This window comes from Culicoides brevitarsis, chromosome 2, assembly GCF_036172545.1.
Source record: "Culicoides brevitarsis isolate CSIRO-B50_1 chromosome 2, AGI_CSIRO_Cbre_v1, whole genome shotgun sequence".
Classification (NCBI taxonomy): Eukaryota; Metazoa; Arthropoda; class Insecta; order Diptera; family Ceratopogonidae; genus Culicoides; species Culicoides brevitarsis.
The window spans coordinates 19,067,013-19,081,182 of record NC_087086.1 but is presented as its reverse complement, the minus strand read 5'-3'; the positions used below and the strand labels follow the sequence as shown (position 1 = coordinate 19,081,182).

At 29.1% G+C, this 14,170-nt stretch overlaps 1 protein-coding gene across 2 annotated transcripts; it reads right to left on the bottom strand.

The window, feature by feature from the left end:
* Positions 1-2,520: 2,520 nt before the first annotated feature.
* On the bottom strand, positions 2,521-7,404 carry LOC134829865 (inositol-trisphosphate 3-kinase homolog). Of its 2 annotated transcripts, none has more exons than XM_063843152.1 (4): positions 6,889-7,404; positions 4,366-4,455; positions 3,988-4,298; positions 2,521-3,505 (listed from the first exon to the last, which is right to left on the bottom strand). In XM_063843152.1, exons 1-4 carry the CDS (start codon positions 7,009-7,011, stop codon positions 2,860-2,862), a joined length of 1,170 nt encoding a protein of 389 aa, XP_063699222.1. In that variant the 5' UTR covers positions 7,012-7,404; the 3' UTR covers positions 2,521-2,859. The 2 variants fall into 2 exon arrangements, with proteins under 2 accessions (XP_063699222.1, XP_063699223.1); XM_063843153.1 differs by lacking the exon at positions 6,889-7,404 and adding an exon at positions 4,660-4,859.
* Positions 7,405-14,170: the final 6,766 nt, after the last annotated feature.

Sequence of the window (14,170 nt, the reverse complement as noted above, 5' to 3'; positions counted from 1 at the left end):
TCTTTTCTTGTGCGCGTAAAAAATTAACATTAACCAGGACTTATAAACAAAAAAATCGTAATTCTTCAAACGCGAAACCATAAGACAATAATTTGACATGGTGTTGAGCATGAAGCTTATTATTATTTATTCCACTTTATACAACGATTATAATAATTTTAGTTGTTTTTCAACACTCAAGCAACCACCGTAGCTCATCTTTCAACGAAATATCTGATCCTGAGCCAGTACAGTGCCCATTTCCAAAAAACTCGCATTAAATGTGCGACTTGACAAGATGTCCATCCTAATAAACATCAAAACAACACGAAAAAAAAGTGTAAGAAATTACACGAGTTGAACACATTTATCTAGCAAAGAGTCGTAGAAAAGGAGGCAAAAAAACGATTTAAGAAATGATATAAATAAAAATTGTCGGTTAATGCGTAAAAAACTATTATTTTACACACAAATCGTATAAAATTATAAAAATAAATAAAAAACTCACAGAGCAAATCAAAATCATTATTATGATAAAACTTGGCGAGAAACTTGAAAAATAACGCACATTAAAACGGCGCACTATTTATAAAGTTAAACAGGTGGTCTCATTGTGCGCAGGCATAAGTTTCTCCGTGCTTTTTTTTTCGTTTGTAACTCAAATTGATTAAAATTAGAATTAAATTGTGCTGGTTGTTGAATATGATGATGAATGTTTAACGAAAAAAAAAATTACTCCAGTTCAACTTTTTTTTTCTCTTTTCTTTCTTAATTGTTGGTTAATCGTAAGGTAATGCGTAAAATCAAGAGAAAAAAATGTGTGCATTACTTGAAATTGGTGCGATGGAATGTAATTACTGGCGATGATAATTGCTCAAATCAAGGTTTTAATAAAATGTAAAATGCAAGAGAGAGATTTTAATCCAAATTAATGATTTTATGCAAGTTTGCATTGCTTTTTAAAGCCTGTTAAAAAATTTTATGTTTTTCATTTAAAAAATATTATTCTAATAATTCAAAATTTTTTGGTATAAAAACTAGGAAAAAGTAAAAAAACTTGGTAGTTTTAGGTGATTTCATATTAAAATTTTGTATAATTATTGAATTAATAAAATATAAAGAATTAATTACCTTAAATATGAATGAATATATGAAAATAAATATTGAATGTAAATAATAAAAAAGACAAAATAATAATGAAAATAAATATAACTTAAATATATGAAATATGAATTTTCATAAATTTATAAAGCAAAAATCGGTTAAAAACATTTCTTTTATTTATTTTAAAAAAAATATTAAGAAAACTTGTATCTTTTTCACTTGAAAAAATAAAATTCTCCCAATTACTATTTTTTTTGAAGGTTAAAGGTATTATGTTACTATCGCTTTGCAAAAATAGTCAAAATATATATAATATGATATATAATATAAAGAAAAATTATTTTATTATTTTTTCTCGCATTTTTTTAATTTTCTTACTTTTTTCGATAATATTAATCCACAATAGGACTCTTTGGAGACCGCGGTGGAAGCCAACAAATACCCTACCTACTTTTTTCGAAATTTTAAATTGAAAAATTTAGAAATAATCAAATATTTAAAAAAAAAATTAAAAAAAAATATTAAAAATGGTGAAAAAACAGTAAAAAAATGTACATTAAAATATTTGAAAAGTAATAATTTTGGGAAATTTTTTAAAAAAATAGCTAAAAGCAATTTAAAAAAAAACAATATTTAAAAAACTGAAAAAACTGAATTTAAAAAGTTAAAACCTCAGAGCTAAGAAAAGGAAAAAACTTTAAATTTTTAAAGATATTTTTGCAGTTATCAAACAGCAAAAATCATATATTTACACATTGTTTTTTTTTTATTTCTTTCAAAGTTAAATATAAATAACTAAGAAACAATTTAAAAAGAACAAATAAAATCAAAAATTGTTTGAAGCTTCGAAGTCAATTATTTAATTTAAAAAATTACTTGTTTTTTGTTATTTTTGTTGAAAACGAAGCTTGTAGAAGTAGAAGATTTTTTATTTTATTTATTTTTTTTATATTTTTAATGAATATAATTAAATAATTAAATTAAATTAGATAATAAATTTATTATTTGAAATAAATAAAAAAATAAATAAATTATTTATTTAAATAATTTTTATTTAAGACTAAACAATATTCTTTTAACTAACAAAAACACTAAAGCTCCAGGTGAAAAACTGTTATAAAATAACTAACAACTTCACACAAGTTATACAGTAGAACAACAACAAAACTGCTAAAAAGTACTCACAGATGGTGCTCGATTTCGAAATCTTTTGTTTACGCATTCCGTTAATGACTCGTCACAAAACTGTCCACAAAACCAACAAAAATCGTCAGCAACCAAATATTTCGAATGAAAACATTGCCGAGCAGGTGGCGAAAAAAATACAGAATTTTTGTTACCTTAAAAAAACTTGTGCCACTTGGTGTCATCTTCGAGCACTTTTAATTACAACAATTTGCGTTGAAATGAAATAAATCAATAAAAAAATTGTTTTCAAATATTTTAACATTACTTTTTTATTATTTTTCAGTATATTTGTGTAATTAATAGCTAACTATCGTACTTGTGTAAATATTTTACGCTCTTCTGCGAGCTGGATTCATAGGACTAGTGGATCATTTTTTTTGACATTCGAGTTTTTTTCTCTCAAGAAAGACCGATTTATAAATTAATAATAATTAAAATTGACTTAAAAAGCTAACACTAAAAGGAAATGACGACATTTTCTACTTAAATGGCTATCGTTTTCTAAACGACCTGTAACATTCATTCACAAAAAAAAATCAACAATTTTTCATCTACAAACTACGTAAAATACTTAAAAACTAGCGATAATCAAATAGTTTTCTCGGTAGCTTCTTCATTTTTTGTTTTGCTGTAGGAAAAGCGGCGCTTTTTACTCTTTTCTATTCTCTCGTTGAGGATTTTGAAGACTCCGATGAGCTGATCCATGCCATACAAGAGTCCCTCTTCGTGATTTCCCGGCTGCCACGGCTTACGATGACTAATTGTCACGCCTTCGGGCAATTGATTCGCTTTTGCGTAATCAATTAACCAGACGCCAGCCTTCTTCTCGTCGTACACGATAAAAATACTACTGCCAATAATCTCGAACTTTTTAAAGAACTCGCTTTGCTCCATGACGCTCCGCATGGACTTCAGTCTTCTGTAGATTTCTTTGATCGCCGCCGGTCGCATGCTCATAAAAATGCTGATAAGTTGTTCGATTTCCTCCTTGCTGCGAATTGTTTTGAGATCGCGCACTGGTGATAAGCCACGCAGTTTGACGGCGTCGATTCGGAAGCCGCGTTCATGTGACGAGGACATTTTTTCGCGGAATTGCATGTAGCGCAACTTTGTGACAGCCTGCAAAGCGTGATCTTCGGTATTGAGGGTGCTGGGCTCGATACTCTTCATTTTCTCGTACAAGTCTTTGCGTAAACCCGTATTGGAGACTTCGGATTCGACGAAGGTGCGACAACTGAAAAAATAAGGTAAATTTATGAGAAAATGTTGAAATATTTAAAAAAAAATTAATACGCTCCAAATTTATTTGAAATTAAAAACAAATTTAAAGTTAATTTTATTCAAAAAAAAAAAAAAAAAATTAAAAATCATAAATAATTTAAAAATTATTTTGTTTGATTATTTTTTAATTTTTTTTTTATTCAAAAAAAAATTATTTTTAAAATTTTTCAACATAAAAGCTAATTTTAACGAAAATAAATATTTCATAAAATTTTTAATTAATTATTTAATTTTTAATATTTTTTTAATTATTAAATTTAATAAAAAACTTCCGTTTGTGACTTTAATAAATTTTCATTAAATTTTTTGATTAATTTTTTAATTTTGAAAAATTTAAGCTCTCATTTCAGAAATAAAAAAAAATTTTTTTGAACAAAAATTTGATTTTGAATTTGGAACAGCCTTAATTTAAAAAAAAAATGCAAAAATTCTTACCCCATTTTGATATCCATCATATACGGGTCGTTAAACCCGCTCAGCAGATTTTCCAGCTCGATGAAGATGCCGTCGTCGCACGTCTTGATGCCATAAAATCTCGGAGCAACTTTGTATGCGGAACTGTCTTCCGTTAGTTTTTGGTACGCCACCAACTCGGGATCACTCAAATCCTTGATTTTCTTGTGCACTCGACTATTCTGGAAAATTACCGTGTCTTGGTGCCCGGAAATTTGAAGGTGTTCGGGACACGAGAGATATTTGTTGTGCAGAAGACGAGGCGTTGCTGGTATACTTAATCCGAGAGCATTCTGTTTGCGCAAGAAATGAAAGATAAATACTCGAGCGAGATAACAAAGACACGATGGCGAAACTTACAATTGCTAGGAATGAAGGCAGTGACATATTACTCGGCGGATTCTTTAAGAGCTCTTGTTCTTCCTCCTGCTGTTGATTCAAATCCAGAAACTGCAAATACAAAGAAGAGAAAAATTAATTAATTTCTGCGTAAAAGTCACATCTTTCAATGGAAATATTAATTTCAATAATTATTTATTCAGAAATTAGTCATTTTTGTGTCAATACAACGAATTGCGTTTAATTGTTTCGATATTTTCGCCTTCGAAAAGTACGCATTGTTTTTATTTTCTTTCTCTACGATAACCTCATTACCTACTAAATGTGTTCGAAATTATCGAATATTTTTGTTATTTGCTGTCGATCGGAACTTTTTTAGAGGTTAATTGCGACACAACTCTCTAAAAACACGTCTGACTCCAATCAAAAGATATTATCTGCTGAAATGTCGTCCGAGACGAATATCACTTTATGAGGAATAACTTATCTCAAAGATGATAAGATTAACATTTTATATATTCACAACAACAACAAACAAATGTGTAGTGTGTTTTTGAAACAAAACAAAAAAAATCTTAGTCTGATTTGAAGTGCACAAACATTTCGAGTGCGCAGCGAAGTGTGAACATGAGGAAGAAATTCGCATGGGATGTGCTCGGCTCAACACTTGAAAAAATAAAAAAATAGAGTGGAAAGATATTTTGTAATAAATTTAAAGTGATTTTTCGTGATTAACGATTAATAGAGCAAAGTCGAAAATTACGCAGATAATTTATTTTTTGATTTGATTAGAAGAATAAAAAAAAAACAAATGACGCAAGTCTTTGAGAAATTTTCTAATTATATTTTAGAATAATAATTTTTTACGAGTGTCTTTAATTTTTATTGCGCATATTTTTGTTTGCTCATTTTAAAAATTATTGTCAATAAATAAATTAAAGTTAACATTAATGTTAGAGTTTATTATTCAATAGCTAATTTTTCACGCTATTTTTTTGTTTTAGTGTACGAAGAGAATGTTATTTTTTGATTTTAAATGGCAAAAAAATTAATAAGATATTTGAATCATTCTTATTGATTTTTTTTACAAAATTTATATTTTTTTTCATTAATTAATTTTTTTTATTTTTCGACAATTTTTGAAAAATTGTCAAACGAATTTATAAAAGTTAATAAAAAATTTTCAACATATTTGATCCATTGCAATTTTAATATAATTTAAAAAATTTAAATTTAAATTAAATTAAATTAAATTTTAATTAAATTTAAAATTTTAAAAATTTAAACGATATTCGCTAATTTTTTATTAATTAATTTAATTAATTAATTATTTTTTTTTAAATGATAATTTTTTTTAAATTTCTATCAAAAATATTTATGTATGATTCTAAATAAATTAAAATTAGTGAAAATATTTTTTTTTTCTAGAATTATTTTAATTAAATTTTATTAAAATTTTTTTCTATTAATTTATTTATTTTTTTGTTTTATTTATTTAATTTTATTAATTTTTTTTTAAATTTTACTGAATTACTGAAATTTTATAAATAAATTATGAATTTTTAAAAAATGCAAAAATTATTTTATTTAAAAAGATTTCAAAAAAATGGACGGCACTGCAAAGGTTTTAATTTTTAATTCTCACAGGTTTGAAGGTTTTTTAAATTATTAAAAAAAATAAAAGTAAAAAATATTTTTTTTTTTATAAATTAACACCTACTACTTAATTTTTGTCAATAATTAAAAATTTATAATATAACATAAAAAAATATTTTTTCACAAAAAATTACAATTTTTTAAATTATTAAAAACATAATTTTAGATTTTTTAAATATTCGAAGTGCAATAATTTTATTTTTGCATAATTAAAACTTTAATCCGGTTGCTAGGGATTATCCAATTTTGTCCAATAATTTTTATTTCCCTAAATTCAAAAGAAATAGGTATTTAATTATTTCTTAGGACTCTCACCGCAAAGTTCATCTTTCACATTCCAACCGCAATATTCCATCAAAAACTAATTAAATAAATTATTTTTTAACGCCATTCTAATTGCATAATAATGTCTTTCATAAATACAGTAGCAATAATTCATAACATTTACCAATAAAATTAAATTTTATTTTTTCACAGAACAAACCTAGAATTATCACCGACGACATTCACCGTAGAAAAAAAAATGCATAAAAAGCGTCTGTTGTCCCGTTTAAGTGTTGCGTGGGATTTAATTCACACAAAGATGTGACGCAAATATTTGTCTTCGTCTCAAATGCTTAATGCTAATTTCCCGCAATTTAGATAACTCAAGAAGAAATCTAACTACCCCAAAAATTTGATAAGATTTCTCAGTAAATCCGGGACTTGTAAGTCATCGAGACACGCTCAATTTTCCAGATTTTGATTTATTTTAAAATTTTAATTTAAACAAAAATTTCCGCCTTTTTCGAGTGTGTGTTTATAAATCGGAAACATCAAACGTGACTGTTAAATGTCGATTGACGCCGATGAATAATCGAGAACACAAAATAATATGCAGACACTTACCTCAAATAACAGATTTAAAATACATTTTCGTATCGCACTACTGCTTTCGGACCGTTCCAATCTATCCAGGCACGGTCGGAGCTTTTCGTTTGTCCATGCGATTGGCTTGCAAATTGCTGGCATTTTTATTTATTTATTTTAATAATTATCAGTCTCTTAATTTTTTTTTATTTATTTTAATTCTATTTTTGTTTGGTGCTAATAACTTTTTTTTAAAAAGCGTCTCTGGTGACTAACACTTTAATTTAATTTAATTTAATGTGAGACTTGGTGTCAAGAGACGATAATTTCTGCATTTATTGTTTTTATTGTCTTGTTCATTTTTTTTTTTTGTTATTATTTTTTTTTTTATTTTTATGTGTGACAATAATACTTTAAATGTTACGGCGTTCTAGTAACATACTGCGAATTTTTGTGTTTTGGCTCAATATTCCTCCTTAGTAGGTCTGACGAGCAAAAAAATAGCACTGCTTGCACGTATCAAGTTGAGCAGCATACTGAAGCTGTGCGTTGTCGTACTCCACGCCGAGAGATGTAAAACAATAATTTTGAAATCGGCTATTGACGTCAATCTTTTTCAGTTATTATTCCGTGTGTGTAGTCCCGTACACAACTTGTCTCCGTCGCACACACAAGCAAACATGTTGAAGATCGCGCGCGTACCTCGTTCAATTTTTTTATGTTCACTACGCGTATTTGTGGCTGTAGACATCAAACAGCACACATTTCAAAGACTCTTTTTTATTTCCAATGTTTAATTATATTTTTTTTATATTTTTTTTTATGTTGAATATCATACTTATCATCAAGATTCCAGTCACGTATTTCTTGTAGGAGGGTCTTTGTTCCTTATTTTTATTTTTTTTTCATTTATTTGTGATCATGTCGAGTTCACACTTCGGATGTTGGTCAAAAAAGTTAACCGGACACTGATAATTGTGTTACGTTATAAGTTTCTTTTTAATGCGAATAATTTATTAATAATTGTTACACTTCAAATTTCTCCTCCTTCTGCGATGAAAGAGTATGTTAATTTTTTTTTGCTTTGCCAATGCAACCGAGATGCAAGCGAATGTTTGTTTAGATGGTGGTCGACTGAAGATCGTCGTCGTCGTCGCTTAATCCAACTAACATTGATCTGGAATTGCGGTGAATGGCGAGTTCACGAGTGAATGTTGTGTGTGCGTTTCAGAGATAACCAATTTTATGATTGTTGGACGGTTATCAGCAGTTGTGGGTAAGTTTATCAGTGTTTTATGAGACTCTCGAGTTTTTTGAACCTTATCGTGTGGATTTCAATGAGTTTCAATTTGTTTTAAAATTTTTCGATTTTATAAAATTAAAGATAACGAATTATCTTGAACGAATTTAGGTGATGTTTGTTATGTCATTGACGAGTTACTAGTTTTGGATTTTCCCTTGAAACCTTTTAAATGAGGTTCTGATTTTATTATCTGATTGATATGTTCCATTAAATATTTGTAAAATTTCTATAAACATCGAAAAATGTTTAAAAAAATATTTTTTAAGAAATTATTCGTGATATCAGGCTAAGCTGCAAAAATTTTAAAGTCAAATCTAATTTACCTATTTAATTTTCTTTTAGAAAAATTTGAAAAAAATAAGTGACTTGACTTCTTTATTATTAAATAAATAATTTTATAAAGTCAAATATTTAAAAAATAAAAAAAAATTAAAATATGATATTTGATTAATTTTTGAAACTTTAGCTTAAGTCAAATTAATTTATTTTTTTAAAGTTAATTCAAGATTAATTTCTAATGAGCCTTAATGAGTGAAAAGTTTTTAAATTTAAGGTGACAAATTTATTTGTATCGAATTCAAGTCAGTTGAAGACTCAAAATCACAAAATTTTATTAAAAATTAAAAAAAAATAATTTTAAAATTAAAAAAAAAAAATCTGAAATAACTTAAAATCTTTTTATTTTACTTATTTCATAATTTTTGCAGAAAAGCCTAATTTTCTCATTTTTTTTTTTAATAATTTACTAATTTTTTCAAAAATTTTATTCCAATATTTTTCTGAAATTTGAGAAAAAATCGCGAAAACTCGAATTTATCGAAAATAATTTAATTTTAGTGAGTAAAAATATTAAAAATTTTACAAAAAAAATTATAAAATTTTAATTTTTCCATCATGAATTTTTAAATGTTCTAAAAACAAAAGTAGGTCAATGGAAAAATTTGGTCAAAAAAACCTTACAACTTGTGACGTATCCGAAAATCCCCCAAAAACATTTTAATGACTAATAAATATCTTAAAATATTTCAGGTTACAATTAATCATCCTCAAGTTCGATCAATTTGACGTCAACAAACTTTCCAAAACATCTTTTTACTACTTACTTTTTCACGTGACACCACTTCCGCTCCTTGAGACGACCGACGCAGGAAACTACCTTGCAGCCATCGCCACTTGAATATCATTGTGATTGTGCGATTAAATATCTTCGTGGATCCACCATATGAATTAAACGGGGACGACGACAACAACAACAACAAACAAACATGTAGCGATATTTACTACAGCAGCGAAACAAAACGGACGTTGTATAAATCGCCGCTCGTCTCACTATGAATGAAATATGAATATGCGTACGATACGAAAAAAAAGAACATACATAGCGCAATAAAAAGTAGGAACTAGAAACGAATGGCGTTTCGATGTGACTCATAACGAAAAATGTTCGAGCAAATACAGAACACTCGAAACAGAACCACTTCAAAAATTGTGTTTTAAACGAAAATATGATAAAATTAACGAGAACTCACCTGATATGACGTCGATGACTGTTTATGATGATGCTTAATTACCTGGCACCAAAAATTTTCTGCAAAAGTGATTCAGAAAGTAGGTGAACTTCACGATGATGAATCTTTGCGGTTAACAAAAAAATACCGTATCACTTTTATTTTTTAAGGTTAAAGGCCTGAATATTTTTTAATATATTTTTTTTTTTTGTAATTTATTGATGTTGATAATTAATTTATTTTCAGAAAAATGGTCCTCTCCGTTGGTAACAGACGATCTAGATTTGCGGAAGATTTTTTTAAATGTGATCGATCGATCTTTATTCTCGAAGCAATGAAAAAAAAATAATTCTGTCCTCAGGCAAATTTAAAATAAATTGCTGTTGAAAGTCTAAAAAAAATAGATCAACGTGTGGTCGTGGCTTAGAAAAGGTTGTAGAGTTCATAATTTGTGGTTTTAGTTGTTATTTTGTGTGACTTTCAACTTTGGTACATTTTTTAGGCTTGCTACATTTTTACGCGTGTCGACCGGTTTTTTTGACATCTCGACATTGAAACGTGACTGAAATTGCTGAACTTTTGGTAGATTGAAAGAGTCATTAACAAATTTCGTATAAAAAACGAAAAGAAAATGAATGACGTGTCGTTAGCATTTTTGGGGGACTTCTAGATTTTTCGATGGTGAAAAAAACTTACCAGACTAATTTTTTATAAATTTATTTTTATTTATCAGTTTTTTTTCAAAAAAATTCAGATTTTTTTTTATTTTTAGGAGCAAACAATGGAAACATAAATATTGGATTAGCTTGATGAAGGATGGATGAAGAATGTATTAGAAGAAACGAACAAATGGAAATTTGAAATTTTTATTTAAAAACATTTCAATGCACGTCAGAATAACTTTCACTTTGGTCATTAAGATCCGATGGAGTAACGATCGGTATATATTGGGAAAAAACCCTCAGAGAAACGTAAAAATATCAGTGATAGTCTCTATTTGGTCTTTCCCGAAATACTTGACTTCATTTGCAAAACAAGCTTCGAAAACTTGTCATAAAAACAACGCAAAAAATGAACTAAACAAAGTCCATTTTGCAAAAAAAAAAAACAAGGACAAAGATATTCTAAAAAGAAGAAAAGAAGTTCCGATTAAGATAATAAAACAGTGAGTAACAAAATTAAAATAAACGTAAATTTGGCAAAAAGTATTAAGTTGAAAAGAAGATGAATTAGTTGAAACCAATTGAAACCTTCGAGACGAAGAAGCATCTAAAAATATTTTTCTACAAATGCATTTAAAATTGATTTATTGAGGATACAACAGCGGATTCAGAGGGGGGCAATTGCTCCCCCATTTGAAGCTGGAAAAGCACTAAAAATCACAAAAATGACACAAAATTTAACAAAAAAGGTGATTTTATATAGATTTGCACCCCCCTTCGTGATCCGCTGATAACCCTCTCGATCCGCCCTTGTGATGATATCACGAAACCACTAGAATATGATCTTCAGCACTTACAGGAAAATAACTAATGAGTTCTGAGTCAGCCCTGAGACTTTCACAAGTTTCACAAAACCATACTTTGGAAATTGAAAATTTGCTCCCAAGAACAACGAATTATTTTCAGGCCTGTAAACTGCTTTGAATATTAGTTGAAAGAAACCATTAGAATAACTTAAGAAGTCAGACTCTGCTCTTCCAGACAACAACTACAAGAAAGTACCTCGAAAACGCACTGATTCTACAATGATTTCACCAACCTTGTCGACTTCAATGGACTTCAGAAAAGAATTGAAATTAAGAATGAATTGAAAAGCATTATTAGACTTAATTACAAATGAGAAAAGATGAGGTTGTCCGTGACCCCTGTTTTTTTTTTGCTCTAAATATAAAAGATTTTCGAAATGTATCTCTTTTAACCCAAAATAATCATAAAACCAAATCAACCCAAATAATAATAATCCTAAAAATGATCTCTCGTGTTATTGAAGAAAAATAAAAAAGTTTGATCAGCTGAAATTTGACAGGAAAAAATAAGTTCATTAAAAAAATGTTTATTTCAAAAATTATCGTCGAAAATCTGCAATTCTCAAAAAGAGTTCGAAAACTCTCCACAGAACTCCAAAACATTCTAGAATATTTTTTTTTTAAACCAAAACAGCCAAATTTCAATGTCTACGTGACTGTGGATGATCACACACGAATATATTGATGATCATCCTCAAACAACCTTATCTTAAAATAACAAACAAACATCTCTTCTTTGCTCCACTTGAGAGGTTATCTCATACGTGTGTGACTAAAACATGCAAAATGCACACCTGCTTTCATCATTTTTTTTGCCAAAAACTTATCTTCAGCTTTTTTTCTTACATAACTCCTTGAGATGGATGGCGTCAAGCTCTTCACGAACTTTCGGGACACGTGTTGTACTTGCGCCCTAGGAGCTGATGCGAGCTGATGCAATTTGCATGATTGAGTTGTAACTTGTTATTATTAAAAAAGCTGTCGTTGAGCGTCATGATCTGATGACCAGCCAGTGAAGCAGGCACAAAAGAAGAGGTGACACAAACAAAACCATAAAATTGATCGAAAAAACTTGCCGCAGAAAAACAAAATACACAACGACACGCCTCCCAAATAAAATATTCGCGTATATTTAATAATATTTAATATAAAAGCAAGTAAAAATCTTGTTCCCATCACAACTAACGTCATCATGTCGTCATACGAATTTTTAATGTGTATGAACTTGTACCGCAGCTTTGCTCCGCTTGTGTTTACTATACATATGTCAACTAGTCGGACGAACGAAGGTAGCTCGACTCTTTCTTTTTTTTATTTTTGTTTTTTTTTTTTTTCATTCATACATAACTTTAATCGACAAGTTTTTAAATGAGTAAAAATAATCATTATCATATTTTATTAATAAACTTTTGTTCGTTCGGTAGAAATGTGCAAACAAAGGCACCGAATGAATTGGATTGATTTAGGTTGAATTAAATAATAGAGGAAGTTCTAGAAGAAAGGTTGCCGGGAGGAAGTAAGATTATGTATATGCACTTAACAATTGCACTCGGTATCCTTGAACTAGATATATTGAACGACGTCAATCCGTTTGACCATTGACCGAAAAGTTGTAACAGGAACTGCTTGAATGTCACCAAAATGTCAACAAAAGTCAGCGAGAACCAGTTTTCTCCGACTCTATGTGACTTTTTAATAGTTGTTTTTCTTTTTTATTAATAATGTTTGTCACTCATTAGCATATTGCTAAAATAATGAAGAAGAGAGGTTGAAAGCCAGCGGACGAAAAATGGGTGAGATTGATCCGTTGAGTGATCAGATTGATTTTTAAGGAGACAAATTGATCCCTTAAGTGATTTTTTTTACTTAAGGGATCAATTTGACTCCTTAGAGAATCAATCTGATCCATTTCTTAAAAGGATCAACTCAATCAACACTTTAGAGTTGATCATCCGCAGACCCAAAAATCTAAGAGGTTCAAGAGGTTAATCTGATCCCTTGAGATCTTAAATTGATCACTTAAGGGATAATTTTAACCTCTTCAGAGATCGAATCAACTTCTTGGGTCTGCGGATGACCAACTTAAAAATGAGTAAAGTTGATCTCTTGAGCGTCAGTGGGACAACATGACCTTTTTATAAGGCCTCCGGGATTAAAAATAAGGCCTTCCTATGAAAAGTTGAAGGACCTTATTTTAACGACCCGAAGCCCTTTAAAAAAGTCATGTCGTCCCACTGGGAAAGATCAGATTGATTCCTCACGGATTTAAATTAATCCCCTAATTGATCACAAAATTCACTTAAGGGATCAAATTAAATCCTAAGAGGAATCAATCTCACCCGTTTTTTGTCCGTAGTGTGCAACATCGTCGCATATCAAAAAAATGCGACGCAAAAATGATGTAAGTAGAAAGTGACGTAGTTGTCGATCCATCGATGACACTGTCGGAATTTCTACAAAAAAAAACTTTCATAAATCACAATTTCCCCATCGCACTCATTTGCACATGAAAGGGTCATCATGATCGACGATCACCTGATGCTGCGATAAGGATTCTTTGAACACAAAGGAAAAAAAACGTCGCGTGTTCTAATCGCATGGTTTTTTCCATTCGACATGACATAACGCAAAACCTTAAAAGGTAAAGAAACTTTTTTGCATTTTTTGTGATCAAATCATGATTGACAGCGAACCAACTGCTCAGCTGTTAGTTGAACAGCAGCACAAAAAATAAATATTACGAAAGTGATTCAGCATTGGGTATGATTAACCGCTTCTTTGCAAAATTTGAAGTAACAAAAAACGATTTGCGCCTCTCTGGCTGGTCGATTCATCTGGAATTCACGGACAAAAAAAATAAACAGAGAGAAAGAGGTAATGAACATTTGAATTAATGAATGAAACCAGAATGAAATGAGTCGGCAATCTAAAAATAGACGGAAACGTTGAAAGTGTACAAGAAATGTGAATGAATCCGAATGA

Bases quoted from the DNA above. Each gene is read 5' to 3' on its own strand.
- LOC134829865 (XM_063843152.1), bottom strand. From the start codon at position 7,011: ATGCCAGCAATTTGCAAGCCAATCGCATGGACAAACGAAAAGCTCCGA. The intron at 4,299-4,365 runs GTAAGTTTCGCC...TTGCGCAAACAG, and splicing joins TGCCTTCATTCCTAGCAATT to AATGCTCTCGGATTAAGTAT. The intron at 3,506-3,987 runs GTAAGAATTTTT...TTATTTTTTCAG, and splicing joins ATGATGGATATCAAAATGGG to TTGTCGCACCTTCGTCGAAT.